This window comes from Euprymna scolopes, chromosome 38 (genome assembly GCF_053919585.1).
Source record: "Euprymna scolopes isolate OS-2025 chromosome 38, ASM5391958v1, whole genome shotgun sequence".
NCBI classification, from domain to species: domain Eukaryota; kingdom Metazoa; phylum Mollusca; class Cephalopoda; order Sepiida; family Sepiolidae; genus Euprymna; species Euprymna scolopes.
The window spans coordinates 53868451-53885790 of NC_136519.1; the positions used below are offsets into that span (position 1 = coordinate 53868451).

The following is a 17340-nucleotide window of genomic DNA, read 5'->3' on the forward strand; positions in this document are numbered from 1 at the left end:
GGCTTTCAGTTGGTGCTTGAACATGATTAGATCTTGATCGGTAGAAGATTCAGTCTTCTGGTTATCTTGGGCACACTTCCATACCACCTTCACACCACTCCCAGGATCACAAGAAATGCCATTCATCTCTCATTGTGCCCCAGTGTTGATTACTTAGCAGGAGTTTAGCGGCTGAAAATTCTCTGAATCAATACAAGCTGCCATCTTGTTGATGTACTCCCAGAATCACAGTAACAGAACGCAGACACACGTATGTCAGCAGAGTGCAAATGACAGAACCATATGTGAGCTAACATCACAGCGAAGAAGGAAAGAAAAAAATTATAAAATAAAAACATGGCTGAGAAGGACAAAAGTGGACATGTTTTAAACATGGTCGAACATGGACAGAATACCATATGTTTGACCCAGCGGTGTCTTGTTAAGCACATTGGAGTACGATAAGACTTGAGAAGATGAGACAAGGTGTTATTCTGGAAGTACTTGTAATAGTCTGTTTCAACTAAAAATAAAGCAAGTCTAATTCTTTCCTTGTCTTTGTTTCCTTGCGACTGTCTGCATACATGTGGGTTCCGCGTGTTGACATGTAACGAGAACGTTACACTGTGGCACTGGAAGAAAATGTGATTAGGCATTTCTTCAAGTGGGTATAATGGGGTTAGACCTTCATTCTAGATGTGTTCCGGGCCAATTGTTAGAACTGTGTTATTGAGATTTCACCTTGCACCTGATCTACCTCTGCATTCCATGTTTAAAAAGGATGGGTCCTCTATAGTATCAGACCTGACCGAATGGCTAATTGTAGGCATAGACCGGTTCATACCATCAAAAAATTCCAATAAAAACCGAACAGCCAGCCATGGTTCTATCCAGAATGTGCTGCTGCCATCGCGCACAGAAATCACTTTTTCCATAGCTACCAACGTAATAGATGTACTGAGACTAAAGCTGCTTTCAGGACTGCCAGAAACCACTATAAAAGAGTAATAAAAAATGTAAGCGCGCTATATGCTCAGTCCGTTAAATCCAAAGTAGCTGAGAACGGCTTGGTCCCCACCAGTTTTAGCAAATAGCAAACGGGATCCTGAACAGAAGTGTGTGTTCTATCTCAACCATCATCAATGGAGGTGAGGTCATCTCGTCAGCATCAGACAAGGCCAAACTATTTGCCAAGAACTTTGCAGCTAATTCTACCCTATGCGAGGAAGGCCATCAACTCCCCGTATTTCCTCCTATAACAGACAACACGCTATGCAACATACAAATATCTGTGCATGAGGTTGCCAGCTAATCAAGAACCTTGATTCCAGTAAAGCAACTGGCCCTGACAGTATTCCAATTATAGTGTAAAAAAAGCTTCAACCAGAACTTGCCCCCATACTTACGAAATTGTTTAAGCGTTGCCTTAAGGAGAAGTGCTTTCCAACACCCTGGAAAACCTCATCAGTATGCCCTGTATTTAAGAATTCAGGTGATAAATCCTCTCCCTCTAAGTACAGACCAATAAGTCTCCTGTGTGTCATGAGTAAGTTGCTGGAATCCATATTAAATAAAGTAGTCAACCACCTCAGCAGAAATAACCTTCTTAGTGATATACAATATGGTTTCCGCTCTGCTAGATCTACAGCAGATGTGCTAGTGGTTATATCTCATAGAATTAACAAATCTCTTGACAAAGGCTTCCTTTCTAAGACTCTTGACATATCAAAGGCTTTCGATAAGGTATGGCATAAAGGCCTACTACACAAGATTTCCAGCTACAGTATAACTGGAAATGTTTTCTCAATTATTAAATCATTTCTCTCTGATAGGCTCATAAGAGTAGTGGTTGATGGGCAGAAATCAGAGGCCCAGAATATTAATGCTGGAGTCCCTCAGGAGTCCATCCTAGGCACAACTCTCTTCCTCATCTACATCAATGATCTCCCAAAACACATACTTAAATCATTCATTGACATCTATGCTGATGACACGACCATCTATGGCAACACATCAAAGGCCATAAATGACAAAGTTCTCTCTGATTCTCTCTTCTCTGATCTTGAGTAGGGGAAGAAGTGGCTGGTTACTTTTGATATATCTAAAACCAAGCTCCTATCTTTACATCATCGACGCTCTGATCCCCATCTGCCATCAATTGAAATGGATGGCTCTCGTCTTGGGGAAGCTCCATGTATTGACAAGCTTCTGGGATTGACCTCTACTCCTGATCTGAAATGGAACACGTACATCAAGTCTGTTGCCAAGGTCGCTGGAAAAATGGTAGAATCCCTCTACCGCTCCAGAAGATATCTCACTGCTGATGCAATTCTCTATCAATATTAAAGCCAAGTACGTCCAAGGATGGAGTACTGCTGCCACATATGAGTAGGAGCTGCTAAAAACAGCCTATCTTGCCTTGACAGAGTACAAAATAGGCTTCATGGCTTAGTGGGGATGCCCTTTTCTCTTCCCTGCAACCTCTCTCCCACAGAAAAGATGTTGCGAGCCTGTCTTTATTTTATCGTTACTTCCATGGCAAGTGCTCGTCTGAGCTCAAATCTCTGGTCCCTCCTCGCCAATCTTTCACGATAAACACCCGTCTAGCTGAAATCGCTGTCAATAATTTTCCCCACTCTTTATCTGTGCCTAAATCAAAATGTAGATTCCATGAACAAAGCTTCTTTCTTAGAAGTGCACACCTGTGGAATTCTCTTCCGTTTGCCTGTTTTCCACCTGTCTACAACTTGGATGTCTTCAAGTCCAACATAAACAAATTCCTGATGAACCACTCCCTTAAGTAAGACACTTTATCAAATCTCCAATACTAACGATTACTATGATACTATCCCATTGATTACTTTACACACAATAACCCTTATCCCCAAGTGGCTTCCAGGCCTTGATAAGTGGTAATTACCATGTAAAAAAAAAAAAAAAAAAAAAAAATATTTGGAGCAGATTTCTTCTTCCGACCACTCACACTGATCAACAGACGGATCATCAGCTACCCACCCCCACCCCACTAATTTCCTGTGATGTTCTTTTAAGAACTGTGATTCAACTGATATGTTTGAACCAGATGGTTAAAAATTAGATTTGGTAAAACTTAAATTTCACAGCTTCATTGGAAATTTTGTTTAGCCAAGCTCTAACTACTTGGCCCTTGTAATGCTTTCTGGCATCATGTTGTAGGTCCTGCTTAGCTAGTTCTATGCTTTTAGTATCTCTTCCTAGCCTGAGTTAGTTTCTTTTCTAAATGCTTATTTGTCTTGGCCTTATCTAGTGAGACATTAAGTGTATTTCACAAAGAAACTTTTGAGCTTAGTTTTCAAGTTAATTCACAACTTACTCCAGATAACTGCCCCCCATTGAAGCTTACTATTGTAGAATATTGAATACCCTCCCCCCTCTATAGCAACTCTTTCATATTTTTCAGCAGACCACCACCACATTCCGGGATGCAGAGTTGGAAAATATATTTCAAAATTTGTGACTTTTTATTTTAGTCTTCCAAATCCTAATTCTTTGGAAATTAAAAAATCCGACTCTTCATATTACTCAAACTCCTTCCAATGATTATCGGCAGGCCTACAAATTCAGATTGCCCCTCTATATCGAGGAGTAAACCCTCACTCATTGAAAACTGTTACATATAGGTTGTGGATGATAACTGACACTTTAGAATGGGATCCTGGTGATTGTGCCTTTCTTCCACTTCAGCCCTCAAACAGGAGATCAGTGGCCCAATCTGATCAATCGGTCATGTCATGCCCTAGTATGTTTGTTCACAAATAGATATAAATAGAATATCGTGGCTGAGGGTTAATCTTGTTGAGAACAATGCTTATCACTGCCAAGGAATAATGTTTTCTGAAAGTAATCTCGGATCACTCTATAGTATTTTCTAAGTGTAATGTTTTCTATAACCAATATATTTTGGGAATATGAAAGAATTATCCTACAAAAGTGAAATTGTGTGTCTACATTCCCCTATCAAACTACTGTCAATTTTCAGTCTACAGACTCCAGATGTGTCATAAGGGGTATTGAGATTTGGGAAAATCTTTTTAATCGGTTTTTGGACAGAAATTTAGCTGACAAGGGGTCAAAGTTCAACGATTTGACCTTTGAAAATTTTACTAAACTCCTCCGTCAATTTTGGGTCTAAACACTTGAAATTTTAGATCTAGGTTACTTGGACATGGATCAAACTTTTTAATTTGATTTGAGTCCAAAACAAATGTTATGGGGGCAATTGGGGGTCAAAGTTAAAAAGAAAAAAAAATTGACCTCTGCAGTCTCTACCAAATTACTCAGCCAATTTTTGGTCTAAAGATTAAAAATTTTACATAAAGCGTATTCAGATATAAAGCAAGCTTTTTAATTGGTTTTTGGCTGAAAATTTGGCTGCCAAGGGGTGAAGGTTCAAAAGATTTTACCTTTGTAGTCTCTAGCAAACTATTCAGCCAATTTTGGGTCTAAACACTGGAAATTTTACATAAAGAGTATTCAGGCATGCAGCAAACTTTTTAATCAGTTTTGGGGCGAAAATTTTGCTGCCAAGAGGTCAAAGTTGAAAGAGTTTACCTTTGCAGACTCTACCAAACTCCTCCGTCAATTTTGGGTATAAACACTTGAAATTTTAGATGTAGGTTACCTGGACATGAGTTAAACTTTTTAATACATATATACATATGCATATAAAGTTATGAACAGTACATAGGACCCAAGCAAAGCCAGGCTGAACTGCTGGCAGAATTCTAATTGACAACTTTATTCAGTATGAAATAACTTGTAGATGGTTGAAATGCTATAAAACAAACGGTTGCATAGGAAATTCACTACCACCTACCTCTCATGTTTGCTTTAGGTAATACATTTTTGATCAAAGAAATTAGATATAATCAGCGATGCTTTGATTTTAATTGCAAATATTTCTATGGATAAACTGGAACCCGACACTATATGCTAATTTCACCCATCCCAAAAGAAATAAAATAAGATTGAAGTTTTTTTTTTTATTAAGATGATTACATATACCTATTATTACGTCCTATAAAATTGACAGTAAAAAGAAATAAAAATATAGAAACATTTTGTAAAATGATCACCTGTTTCCAGAACACCAAGTGGTAATCATCCACTTTTTGAAAAATTGTTCTATTGTTGGCATGGTAATGCAATTGTAAACTTTGTATTTGGATACACTTTGAAAACAAACCAGTAGCGTTTGTTTAAGGTTTCAATTTTGCTTCAATCACAGAATTACTAATCAATAGATCTAATAGACGCCGTGTCTTAAAATCTTTTTTCTCCTCCTCCATCTCTTGATATGTTTACTCATTTAAAAAATCAGTTGCTCCTACTCCAAATTGTAGAGAAAATGTGATTTTGACTAAAACATTGTCTAGTTTCAGAGATTTTTACTTTTTTTTTTTTTTTTTTTTTTTTTTTCATCCATAGGCCGGTGGCTCAAGTGCCCTCCTCATGGATTTGGCAGCAAATGAAAAATCTGTCCATCGAGATTTTTATAATGGTAAGTTTCATTGTGAGGTCGCTTTCTCCCACATTCAGGAATTAAAATCCTATGTTTTGTGTTCACATTTTTTTTTCTTTTTTGTATGGTTTCTACTTCAAGCAGTCTTTGTGATATTGACATCTAGTATCTACCAGAGTTTCTGTTGGTTTTGAAGTAATAAAACTTATGTAGTGAAGGTCATGTTTAGATGAAAGGGTTTGACTCTGAGCTTAAAAGTCAAATGACCTCAAAGCAGAAGTTGATAAAACCATGTAATTTCTATCCAGTGGGTTTTTCTGCTTTTTTTTAACTGACAATTTAAGCAAGCAGTTTCTGACAAGGGGAGTCAGCTTATATATATATATATATATATATATATATATATATTAGTGATGGAACGATTCCAATATTCCCCCCCCCCCCCGATTTTTCATAAATCTCTAAATATTTAACTATAGAGCTGTTATTTTTTCCCGGATTATCATAAAAACACATGTTAGATGTGCAGATATTTTCTCAAGCATAAAAATACACCTGTGGGAGGAGTTGATCTATAGGTTTTAGTTTTACTATTAGTTTTTTCTGTTTCTGATTAATCGTCCCAACACACACACACACATATATATATAAATTGGTCATTTAATCACTACTGGAATAAAGGGATCTCATGTGAGCAAGGTCACAAATTCATGCTGCAACTCTATGCAAAAAAAGGTAAAAGAAAAAAAACAGAGCCACTTGTAGATCATGAGTCGCAACCTGTAATGCCTTAGGATAGGATCCTAATAACTGAGCCCTTCTTCCACTTCGACCCTTACTATAGCTAAATAGGGGATTAGGCCTGATTTGATTAATTAGCTGGTTGTGTCATACCCTAGTATTTATAAGTTCATCTCCAACCATATTATGTGTTCTTCTAAAATATCAAAACCTTATTTCTTTTATTTTTCTCCCTGGTAATGGATGAGGATCAGTTGTTTTGAGAGCGAAGATGATTACCAAACGGTATATCTCTACACTCTGTAAAATTTTTTATGAGAGCAATGTATTCTATAAATATAAAATACTTATCTAATAGAATCATATTTGACAATTTCATACAGCATTAAATCCATCATAGATGGTTGATGTGCCATAAAACAACCTAAGCTCCTCCACCCTCAGCTAATGTTTTAAGATCTTCTTTGATCAACCACATCAACTCTTCTAATCAGCTTCACCTTTCAAAATTTCCCAACTTCATTGCTGACATAATGGGAATGGTCTTTACAATGGTTGTAGTTAGATGGGTTTTACATGAGGCGTTTGTTCCATAGCAGGTTCTGTAAATGTCTTTCCACACCATTTACCATTGTTATTCTTCACTTGGTTTTGTAGATTTTAGTTTCCACCCTTAGAATAAATAGAATATATACAATCTGTGTCTTTGTTGTTTCTTCAGCATTTTTATTGATTTTTCTCTGAAACGTAAAGCTAGACTTGGAGTCAGATAACTATTTTTTTTTTTTAATCAGGGAAGTGGGTAGGCGTAGGTTCAATTATACCTTGCAAAAAAGTGTCACCTTGTGCGACACAATTCAGTGATTTATAACATTATCGATTAAGCATAACAGATCATATTTGTTTAAAGAAAGAAAAAACGAAATGGGTGTGTACACCGATAAAATATTGAAAATGTAATTTTTATTATTCCAGGTTGGAGTTTCTTATATTTAAAAAAAAACAAAAAAAAGCTGATACCCCTCCCCACTCTCGATACACTTTCATATATCCTTACAAAGATTAAAATCAACATGCATCGAGTATTGTTGCCATATCTGGGCTGGTGCATTTACCACTAACCTCCCACTCTTGGATAGGGACCAAAAATGTTTTCAATTTAATAGGTCCCACTTTTTCAGCTAAGCTCCAACCCCTGTCCCATCACAACAATGTTGCATCTCTGTGCCTGTTTTACAAATATTTTAATGGAATGTGCTCTGAACTTGTTGCACTTATCACCGATAAACCTGCTTAGCAACAAAATCACACTCCTTCACTGTTGAGCTCCCTAAATGCCAGGAAGCTTTCTACTCTAATAGTTTCTTCCCTCAAACAGCTAGTCTTTGGAATTCTCTTCCTGCTTCCCTAACTCTATCGATATGCAGAAGTTTAAATGTAATGTAAACCAACATCTTGTTAATCTTTCCTAAGCATGGTCCCAAATGGTAGCTCCTTACATCCAAGTGGTGATATGCTTTGTTAGGGATGAACATAAGTGTAAAAAAAAATGCTACTAAATGTTGAAATTCTTATTCCAATTTTGATCGCAATCCATTGCATGATTTTGATTTTAGAGAAAATGTCTACAATTTAAGGCTCAAGGGGTCTTAAGAAAAAATTGAAATTTAGGGAATCTTGCTTTATTGGTGGCTAATTTCTTTGGATCAAATTTAATGCTGCTTTACCCAGGATCTGCCAGCTGCCACCTGATTGTACCAGGGAATCACCACATTTTTCAGCACATCCAGGTAGACTTTGGTGTTGACTTTCAAGCCAACTTTGAAGATGTGAGATGGCATGATGTGGCCCTCACTTGAAACCATACCAAAGACCATAAAAGTAGGTTGTCCGATGCAGTAAACTGTGCCCTTAAACATTAAACTGTCCAGATTTGCATTTTGAGAGTGCTGGGAATAGTCCTATTGTCTTAACTTTGATCTGTAAAGAGCATGAGTTGTACAGCATTACATCTCCAGTCCCTGTATTTTAGGAAGATGTATTTACTTTTAAAATAGAAAAGTGGGGTTTTAATATTAATGTCAGTGCAACAAAATTCTACTTTATATGTACAAATAAATAAATATATATATATAATTATTTTTTTATTTATTTATTTTCTTTTTTTTTTTTTTCTTTTTTTTTTTTTCTTCCAGATTTTGAAGATCTCTTTGATGACGATGACTTGTCTTGATAGGAAATATTGAAACTAAGTTGTGACTTTTGTAATTGAAAAAATAAATTTATTTCTCTGATGCAAAATAAAATATCAACAAACATTTATCGCTTTGATTCATTTTTATATGTATTAGTGATGAAAGGATTTCAATATTTACCCATATTCTTATATTTATTATTACCAATTTAGATTCTTTTAAAATCTTTAACTATAGCAGTATTATTTTCAAATTATCATAAAAATCATATAATGTGCGCATTTTTTTTTTTTTTTTTTTCAAACGTAACTCGACATTTGTGGCGAGATTTATAGATTTTTAATTTAAATATTCATCTATAGTAACAGTAATGGAAAATTAGATTTTTAACGTAAGCAAACCCAAAAATAAACGTAATAGAATTGTTTTTGGCATCAGAAAATAGGCACAATCATTGCCAATGCCATTTCTGATACTCCAGAATGTTCGGATTCCGATTATCCCAATACTAATATATATATATATATATATATATATATATATATATACATACACCCCCTGCCAGGTCATAAAATACACTTAAATATGATATTTTAATTTGTCCAGATTTCATGTATATTATTATAGTCGTGCTTTCCAAAGTAGGAAAAAAAGTATTTGGGTGCCATCAGCTAGAATCGAAATTGAAAGCAAAACTAGCATTCAAAGTTGGTGACGTTATCGCTGTACCAATTTGACACGCATGACCCGATTAAAAATAAACTAAGATGAATGTACAAAAATGTATAATTTTTTTTTTCAATTTTAACTACTTTTGACCCCTTAAAAACTATTTTAACCAGCTCAAGACTCATAAAAGAACAGTCCGTAAAAAAAAGCAATCATTTGAGGTTCCTAGTGCCACTCTGACTTTTAGTTTCGGAAAAGACAGTTTGAAAATATGAAGACAGACAGACAAACATTTAACCTTTTTATATATTAAATAAACAAAATGACCATCCAACCTATAAAAAATCTTTGCTCAAAATAATAAAAATGACTTTCAAGGAAAATCTGTTAAATTTCAGGCTTAATGTTGAAAATTAATTTGAGTTTCTCGAGAAATGATTTAGACCTGTATCCAAGAATTGCTGACAATTTTTTTTTTTTTTTTTTTTTTTTTTTTATTACATTTCCACCCCAAACAAGGTGCATTGCCACTTTGGTGTAGGGGGCTACTATCAGGGGCAGCAACTACTGGGGCACTATGTTGGGATTTGGGCAGCAAGATGTCGGTTCATGTTACACTTGAACTTCTGCATGTCAGTACAGTTAGGGAAGCAGGAACCTGGAATGGAATTCCAGAGTCTAGCGGTTCTGGGTAAGAAACTACTGGAGTAGAAAGATCTTTTACATCTAGGGATCTCTACTGTGTGGGGGTGGGATTTAGCTGCCTTTTGGGTTTGTCGAGAGTGTCTACGTCGTGGGGGCACAAGTGTCTGCAGTTCGTCAGAGCATTCACCATTAAAATACTTGTAGAACAGGCAGAGGGATGCAACGTTTCGACGATTGGACAGAGGCTGAAGCTTAGATGCCAGTTCAACAACAACAGTTTTTTTTAACCTTGGCTAGGAGCGAGAGACTAGTAGCAGATGCACCAGCCCAAATGTGACAACAATACTCCATACATAGGCGAATGGTGGCCTTATAGAGGTTGGGAATAGGTGAAAAGATCTTGCCAAAGATGGACTAGTTTGAAAGTTTATATTTAAAAGCAATCCAACACCTGCAAGCGTGTAAAAATGGACATTAAATAAAATATAAACTAAAAGTAAATGAGTGGATGTTAAAGGTTGTTCAATTGACAGAAACGCTCAGTTTACTTGGTAGTCACCACTTATCAAAGCCCAAAGGCCACTTGAGGACAAGGGTTAATGAATGTAAGGTAGTAGTGTAGTAATCTCTAATGGTGTAAATTGGGTAGAATTCGATTATTTATGGGGAACGGCTCAACAAGAACTTGTTTACATTGGATTTGAAGGCTACCATGTTGTATTCAACCTGGAAGTGGACAGTGTTCCTCAGATGGGCAGTTCTGGAAAAGAAGCTTTGTTCATGGAATCTGCATTTAGATTTATGCACAGATAGTGAGGGAAATCGTATATAGTGGTGGTAGCTAGTAGAGATTTTTATGAAAGTTTGGCAAGTGGGGGGGCATAGATTGGAGTTCAGCCGAACACTTGCCATGGAAATAACGATAGAGCAGAGACAAGCTTGCAACGTCTCTTCTCTGGGAAAGAGGTTGTAGAAGGACATTACCTACTAGGCTTTGAAGCCAGTTTTAAACTCTATTATTGCAGGATAAGGCTTACCAAGCAGCTCCTGCCCAGTTTACAGCATATCTGGCTCTTATACGGATAGAGCAGTGAGAAACTTGCTGGAGCAATAGTGATCAAACCATTTTTCCAGTGATTTTTGGCCACAGATTTAATGTTCGTGTTTCATTTTAGATCAGGAGTGAAGGTTAGTCTCAGAAGCTTGTCAAGACATGGTGTTTCCCCAGACGAGTCATTCATTTCAATTGGGGTGTTATGGAAGTCAGTTATTAAGATGAAAGGAGAGAAGCTTGGTTTTCGATGCATTAAAATTTACCAGTCACCTTTTCCCCATTCCACTACATTCTCGAGATTAGAGAGATTCAGTCCCATGGCATATTTCTGGTATCATGCTATTCATAATTTTTTATATATTAGAATTTAAATAATAGTTTTAAAACAAACAAAAAACAGAATTATGAATTAAAGATAAAATTGTGTGAGCTCTATTAGGGATGCAAAAAAAAAGTCAATTAACTAGCATTGTGTGATGTTCACAACTTCTGCTTGTTAGAACACTCTTGATTGCTTTACTGTTATGCTCACATTTGACATTTATAGGTGTCCCTTAATTCTTGTGGCAATTGATGCTGGCCTGGAAGTAACATCCTAGCAAATAGTCAAAAGTGACTTTGTAGATGGGTTCAAATCTCCTGGCCAGTAATTTTCACTTCCTGCAATGTGAAAGCATGAAATACTTGTGTGTGTGTGTGTGTGTGTGTGTAAACGATGAAACACTCGTCAGTGGATAATTATATTTTCAAAACAATATATATATATATATATATATATATATATATATATATATATATATATATAGTTATTTATTCCAGGTTAATATTTTGCAGAGATAAAGCAACCAATGAATTTTTAACAAGTTTCATATGAGAGTGCTCAATACTGAAGTAGGGCAAGATATACTTTTTATTTGTTTTACATAAGCATTTATATGTCGCTACACATTCATGAGCATGTTTTGGTCAGCCAGTTACAAGTAAAGACATCTTTACGTGATGTTGCTTATACAAAAGGATTTTTTTTTTCTAATTTTCATTAGACTCTTTACAGCTTTTGTATAAGCTAAATCGCCTGAACATGTCTCTAGTTACTTGTAACTGGCAGACCAAAACATGCTCATGAATGTGTAGCAATATATAAATGCTTATGTAAAACAGTGTGTATGTATGTATATATATATATATATATATATATATATATATACACACACTCCTATAATTTTTTTTTTTTTTTTTTTTTTTGTATTGATTTTCATAATAAAAAATCCTTTTTCTATTTATTTAAAAACAAAATACAACTTTATTATGTATGGATTATGGAATTGCTTTCATCTGCAAAAGCTCTAGCTAATTTGCATATTCTTTTAAACATTAATTTTAATTAATTCCCTATTAGTTTTTTTTTCGGTTTTCTTATGGGATGATCATCTTTACTTAACTATTATATAATATATTCATGCAAATATTCTATGATTTATACTTGTGTAATATTTGCATAAAAAGGTTATAGTAAACACAAACCTCTTTCTATATACATTTATGTATGCATATATATATTTGTTTAAAAAATTTTGCCTACCAAACCCCTCTGTCAGTTTTTGGTCTACAGACATGAAACTTAATATATAGGGTATTCGAACACTAGGTGACCTGCTAGTGTGTGTGTATTCCCCCCCCCCCTTTTAGATAGCAGTATTTAAAAAAATTTTTTTGGAGCAAAATGCAAATTTTCAACTGTGGAGATGATTTGTTTAAATTTCTCAATTACTGTCTCTAACCAAGTCAAAAGAAGGTAAATTGGACATTTAGTTACCATATTCTGTTTTATTTGAGAAAAAGTAGTTATTTTCCTTTTAATGGTTGACATAATTGCATGAAGAGGGTGTCTATTATATATATATATATATATATATATATATATATATATATATGAGAGAGAGTTAAATGTAATAGGAAGAAGGCAGTACAATGCAGAGGTAACGGAAAGACACAAACTGAAGCGGATGAAAGATAGTTTTCTTAATACAACTATGACACTATCATTTCGTGGGGACGGTTACTTGGTTGAGGAACATCTTGGAAATGCAACAAGCTCCCCAGAGAATAATGAGATCAAATGATAGGCACATGGAAACAGCAACACAACGAGTCGATATGTTGTCGGCTATAACTGGCTGACATTGGTCGCTTCTTGTGTCTTCATTGCATCGTTATAGGCCACTTTCCATCGTCGTTGTCAATGGCAAGGACCTCATGCTGAAATTGAACGCTTGTACAAAAATAGCGAACAAATGCATTTTTATAAAAAATATATAATTTATTTAACATTTAACAATGGGGGAGCATATTCAGTTGACCCATTGTGTGTGCACTAAACTATGTCTGACACGTGAAAAATCCAAGCTTCAACTGTTTTAAAACAATAGTTATATTTAATTCTTTCTTCATTAAAAGAGAGAGAAAGAGAGGCATTCATACATAACATTTAAACATTGTTTTTTTTTGTTTTTTTTGGGGGGGGGATTCCATCATGAGTTCTTTCGGGTTTAACCTTTCGAATTCAAGGGTCTCAGATCGTTTTGACTTTGTTGTTATATTATAAACAACTGTCACGCTTGGCTTGAGTCATATATGACTGACATTTTCAAAATCACAAAGTACTTGCTTAACACATTTGCACCTCACAAGTACAGACAAGTTAGGCACAAGGTTCATTAATGTAGAAGCCCCCCAGCTTCCCAAAAAGAGAAGTTACGTCATTGTGCCGCACAATACATGCATATATATTTATATATTTCATACATGCATTTTACTTATATTTGTACAATGATTTTTTTTCTCGTCCATAAACGTTTATCTACCAAGTTGATCTTAAATATTGTATAATCAATCCATTATATTATCATTTTCAGTCCCCCACCCCTAATTTCTGGCTCCCATCTTATCTCGCAATTACTTATAACGTCACCAACTAACTTCGGAAGAACCCCCCCCCCCATCCGATTTTGTTTTATATCATAAGTTGCTTAAAACGTGATTAGTTAAAGTTCAGAATAAAATCACGCTTTCTCTTAACGGTTAATTTAAAAAAAAAAAAAAAAAAATCTTCTGAACGCTATTAAAAGTTAAATTCTTCACTAGTTTGGAGACGGAATGCGTTGTTGTGATAAGTGATTTTTTTCTCTACTAATTCGCACTTTTTATTTTAAGATTCAAATATTAATAACTACATTTTATTTCAGTATTTAATTTATGTATTTCTGTTGTATTAAATGCTAGCTTCTTTTTTTTTTTTTTTTTTTCTCTCGTCCATAAATGTTCATTTATCTACCGAGTTGATTGCAAAAATAGATTACCTAATTGTACTCATTTTTAGTTCGTGGGAGGGGAATCTATCACCATACTTTCCCTTAAACAGGTCCGTTGGACTTTTATTAAGTACAATACTTAATAGTTATTTTTTATTTTTTATTTATTTTTTTTATTTTTATTTTTATTTTTTTTTTAATGGAGAGTAGAAAACGCATTGTGGATGCGTTATCGGCAGCTCCTGTTACTCTCGCTTCTTCTTATTTGTCCCTCAGTCCTCATTTTTTAAATGAGTGATTTTTCTGACAAAGGGAGAAGAAAAAGCTGTTTTCTAGGTTGGCAGTATTTTTGCGCGAACAGTTGGCAGAGTTGGTGGAAATTTTCTGTTTCTATGTCTATCCTTGTAGCCATGTCACTAGTAAGGGTGCTGGAGGTAAACGTTTTGTCTGGGCTGACGTTATCCGCCTGATAGTCAGGGACCCGAACCTTGGATTAACCACTAAGGTGCAAAGTACTGGGGCTGCTGTATTGCCATTTGGTGAATGGAATCTGGACCATGCAGTAGCTTCTGGTGGGGCCTCTCGATGCCATACTAGTGGGTAATTGTTACGGCTTTACCTTATCATGTGGTACAAAAAAAAAAAAAAATTCTTCGTTTCTTTTTCTCTCTTAGTTTCCCCTCTCTGTCCTGCTCTAAGTAAATCTGTCGACCTAGTCCACAAATTCCAAAATTTCATCATGACAAGTTTCAAGAAAAAATACACGATTAAACCCGGTTCTCCAACTTCCAACGTAGACCCCTACTACCATGTCTCCTTCTCCAACATCAGGGGTCTACGTTCTAACCTTCCAGAGGTTGAAACCCAATTACAGGAGACTAAACCAGACCTTTTATTTTTAAGTGAAACTGGCATTGGACAGGCTATTTCCCTAGATGAGTTTGCAATTACAGGATACTCTAACTTAACTTCTAAATCTGACCCCCAAGATCGCCATGGGCATGGAATATGTGCCTATATTAAAGATAGCTTTCCATGTGGGAGGGACATCTCCAGGGAAGATCCTAACTTACCCTATATGTGCTTCCGGGTTGCTTTAGCTCACACTACTGCATTTATATTTACTCTCTATCGCCCCCACAACAGCGGAGTTACTATCTTTCAAAGCATATCTGAGAAAATTGACCAAGTCCTTTCTATTTATCCTTCAGCTAACATTCACGTATGTGGAGACTTCAATGTTCACAACGTCGAATGGTTGACCCACTCAAACAAGACCGATGATGAGGGGAGGTTCTGTCATGATTTCTCCATTGCCTATGACCTCACTCAGATTGTTCAGGAACCTACCCGTGTGCCCGATAATGACGGCCAGTATGCGAGCCTACTAGACCTTTTTCTCACAACTTGCCCTGAACTATGTTCAGTTTCTGTTCTGTCGCCTCTTGGATCTTCCGACCACTCTGTTGTATCAATTAAGATAAAAATGAAATGTAATAAGTCCCCAGACGTACCACTTCATCGTACAGTATATCGATATACTAAGGCTGACTGGGATAGCTTCCATACATTTATATCTGATCTACCTCTGCATTCCATGTTTAAAAAGGATGTGTCCTCTATAGTATTAGACCTAACTGAATGGTTAATTGTAGGTATTGACCATTTCATACCCTCTAAAAAGTTTCAGCAAAAACCTAACAGCCAGCCATGGTTCTCTCCAGAATGTGCTGCTGCCATTGCGCACAGAAATCACTTTTTCCACTGCTTCAAACGTAATAGATGTATGGAAACTAAAGCCGTTTTCAGGACTGCCAGCAACCATTGTAAGAAAGTAATAAGGAACGCAAGAGAGTTGTATGCTCAATCTGTTAAGTCCAAAGTAGCTGAGCAGCGGCTTGGTTCCCACCAGTTTTGGCAAATAGCAAACAGAATCCTGAACAGAAGCGTGTGCTCCATCCCAACTATTATCAATGGACCTGAGGTAATCTCGTCAGCATCAGACAAAGCCAAACTCTTTGTCAAGAACTTTGCAGCTAATTCTACCCTTTGCGACCAAGACCGCCAACCCCCAATATTTCCTCCTGTATCAGAAAACACGCTATGTGATATACGTATATCTGTACGTGATGTTGCCAAGCTAATCAAAAACCTTGATTCCAGTAAAGCAACTGGCCCTGATGGTATTCCAATTATAGTACTCAAAAAACTTCAACCTGAACTAGCGCCCATACTTACAAAACTGTTTAAACGTTGTCTTAAGGAGAATAGTTTCCCATCTCCCTGGAAAATCTCATCAGTATGCCCTGTATTTAAGAATTCAGGTGATCGCTCATCCCCCTCTCAGTACAGGCCAATAAGTCTCCTGTGCGTCATGAGTAAGTTGCTAGAATCTGTGTTAAATACAGAAGTAATCAAACATCTCAACAAAAATAACCTTCTTAGTGACACTCAATATGGTTTCCGTTCTGCTAGATCTACAGCAGATGTCCTTACAGTTATATCACATAGGATTAGCAAATCTCTCGACGGTGGCAATCTTTCTAGGGCAATTGCTCTTGACATATCTAAAGCCTTTGATAGGGTATGGCATAAAGGTTTACTTCATAAGATCGCTAGCTATGGTATAGCTGGAAAAGTCTTCTCAATTATTAAATCATTTCTTTCTGATAGGTTCATAAGAGTAGTAGTTGAGGGGCAAAAATCAGAAGCTCACAGTATTAATGCCGGTGTCCCTCAGGGATCCATCCTTGGCCCAACTCTTTTCCTGATCTACATTAATGATCTTCCAAATCATATCCTTACATCATTTGTAGACATTTATGCTGACGACACTACCATTTATGGTACCACATCTAAGACAGTAAACGAGCAAGTACTCTCCAATTCTCTCTCCTCTGATCTTGAGCATGTAGTACAATGGGGAAAGGAGTGGCTGGTTACTTTTAATGCATCTAAAACCAAGCTTCTCTCTTTACATCATCAACATTTTAATCCACATTTGTCATCAATTGAAATGAATGGCTCTCGTCTTCAGGAGGCCTCAAGTTTTGACAAGCTTCTGGGCTTGACCATTACTCCTGATCTTAAATGGAACACGTATATCAAATCTGTTGCCAAGGCCGCTGGAAAAATGGTGGGATCTTTCTATCGATCCAGTAGATATCTCACTGCTGATGCTATTCTCTATCTATATAAGAGCCAGGTACGTCCAAGGATGGAATACTGTTGCCACATCTGGGCAGG

At 36.1% G+C, this 17340-nt stretch overlaps 1 protein-coding gene across 11 annotated transcripts in view; it reads left to right on the top strand.

Moving 5' to 3' along the window:
• Window positions 1-17340, top strand: part of LOC145263147 (putative monocarboxylate transporter 5) — a 643731-nt gene that overhangs the window by 4863 nt on the left and 621528 nt on the right. For all 11 annotated transcript variants that reach the window (XM_080120122.1, XM_080120130.1, XM_080120134.1 and 8 more), the window contains exon 2: window positions 5446-5518. In XM_080120122.1, the coding sequence (XP_079976248.1) occupies window positions 5486-5518 (33 nt within the window). In that variant the 5' untranslated portion in view covers window positions 5446-5485. The remainder of the gene's footprint in view (window positions 1-5445; window positions 5519-17340) is intronic.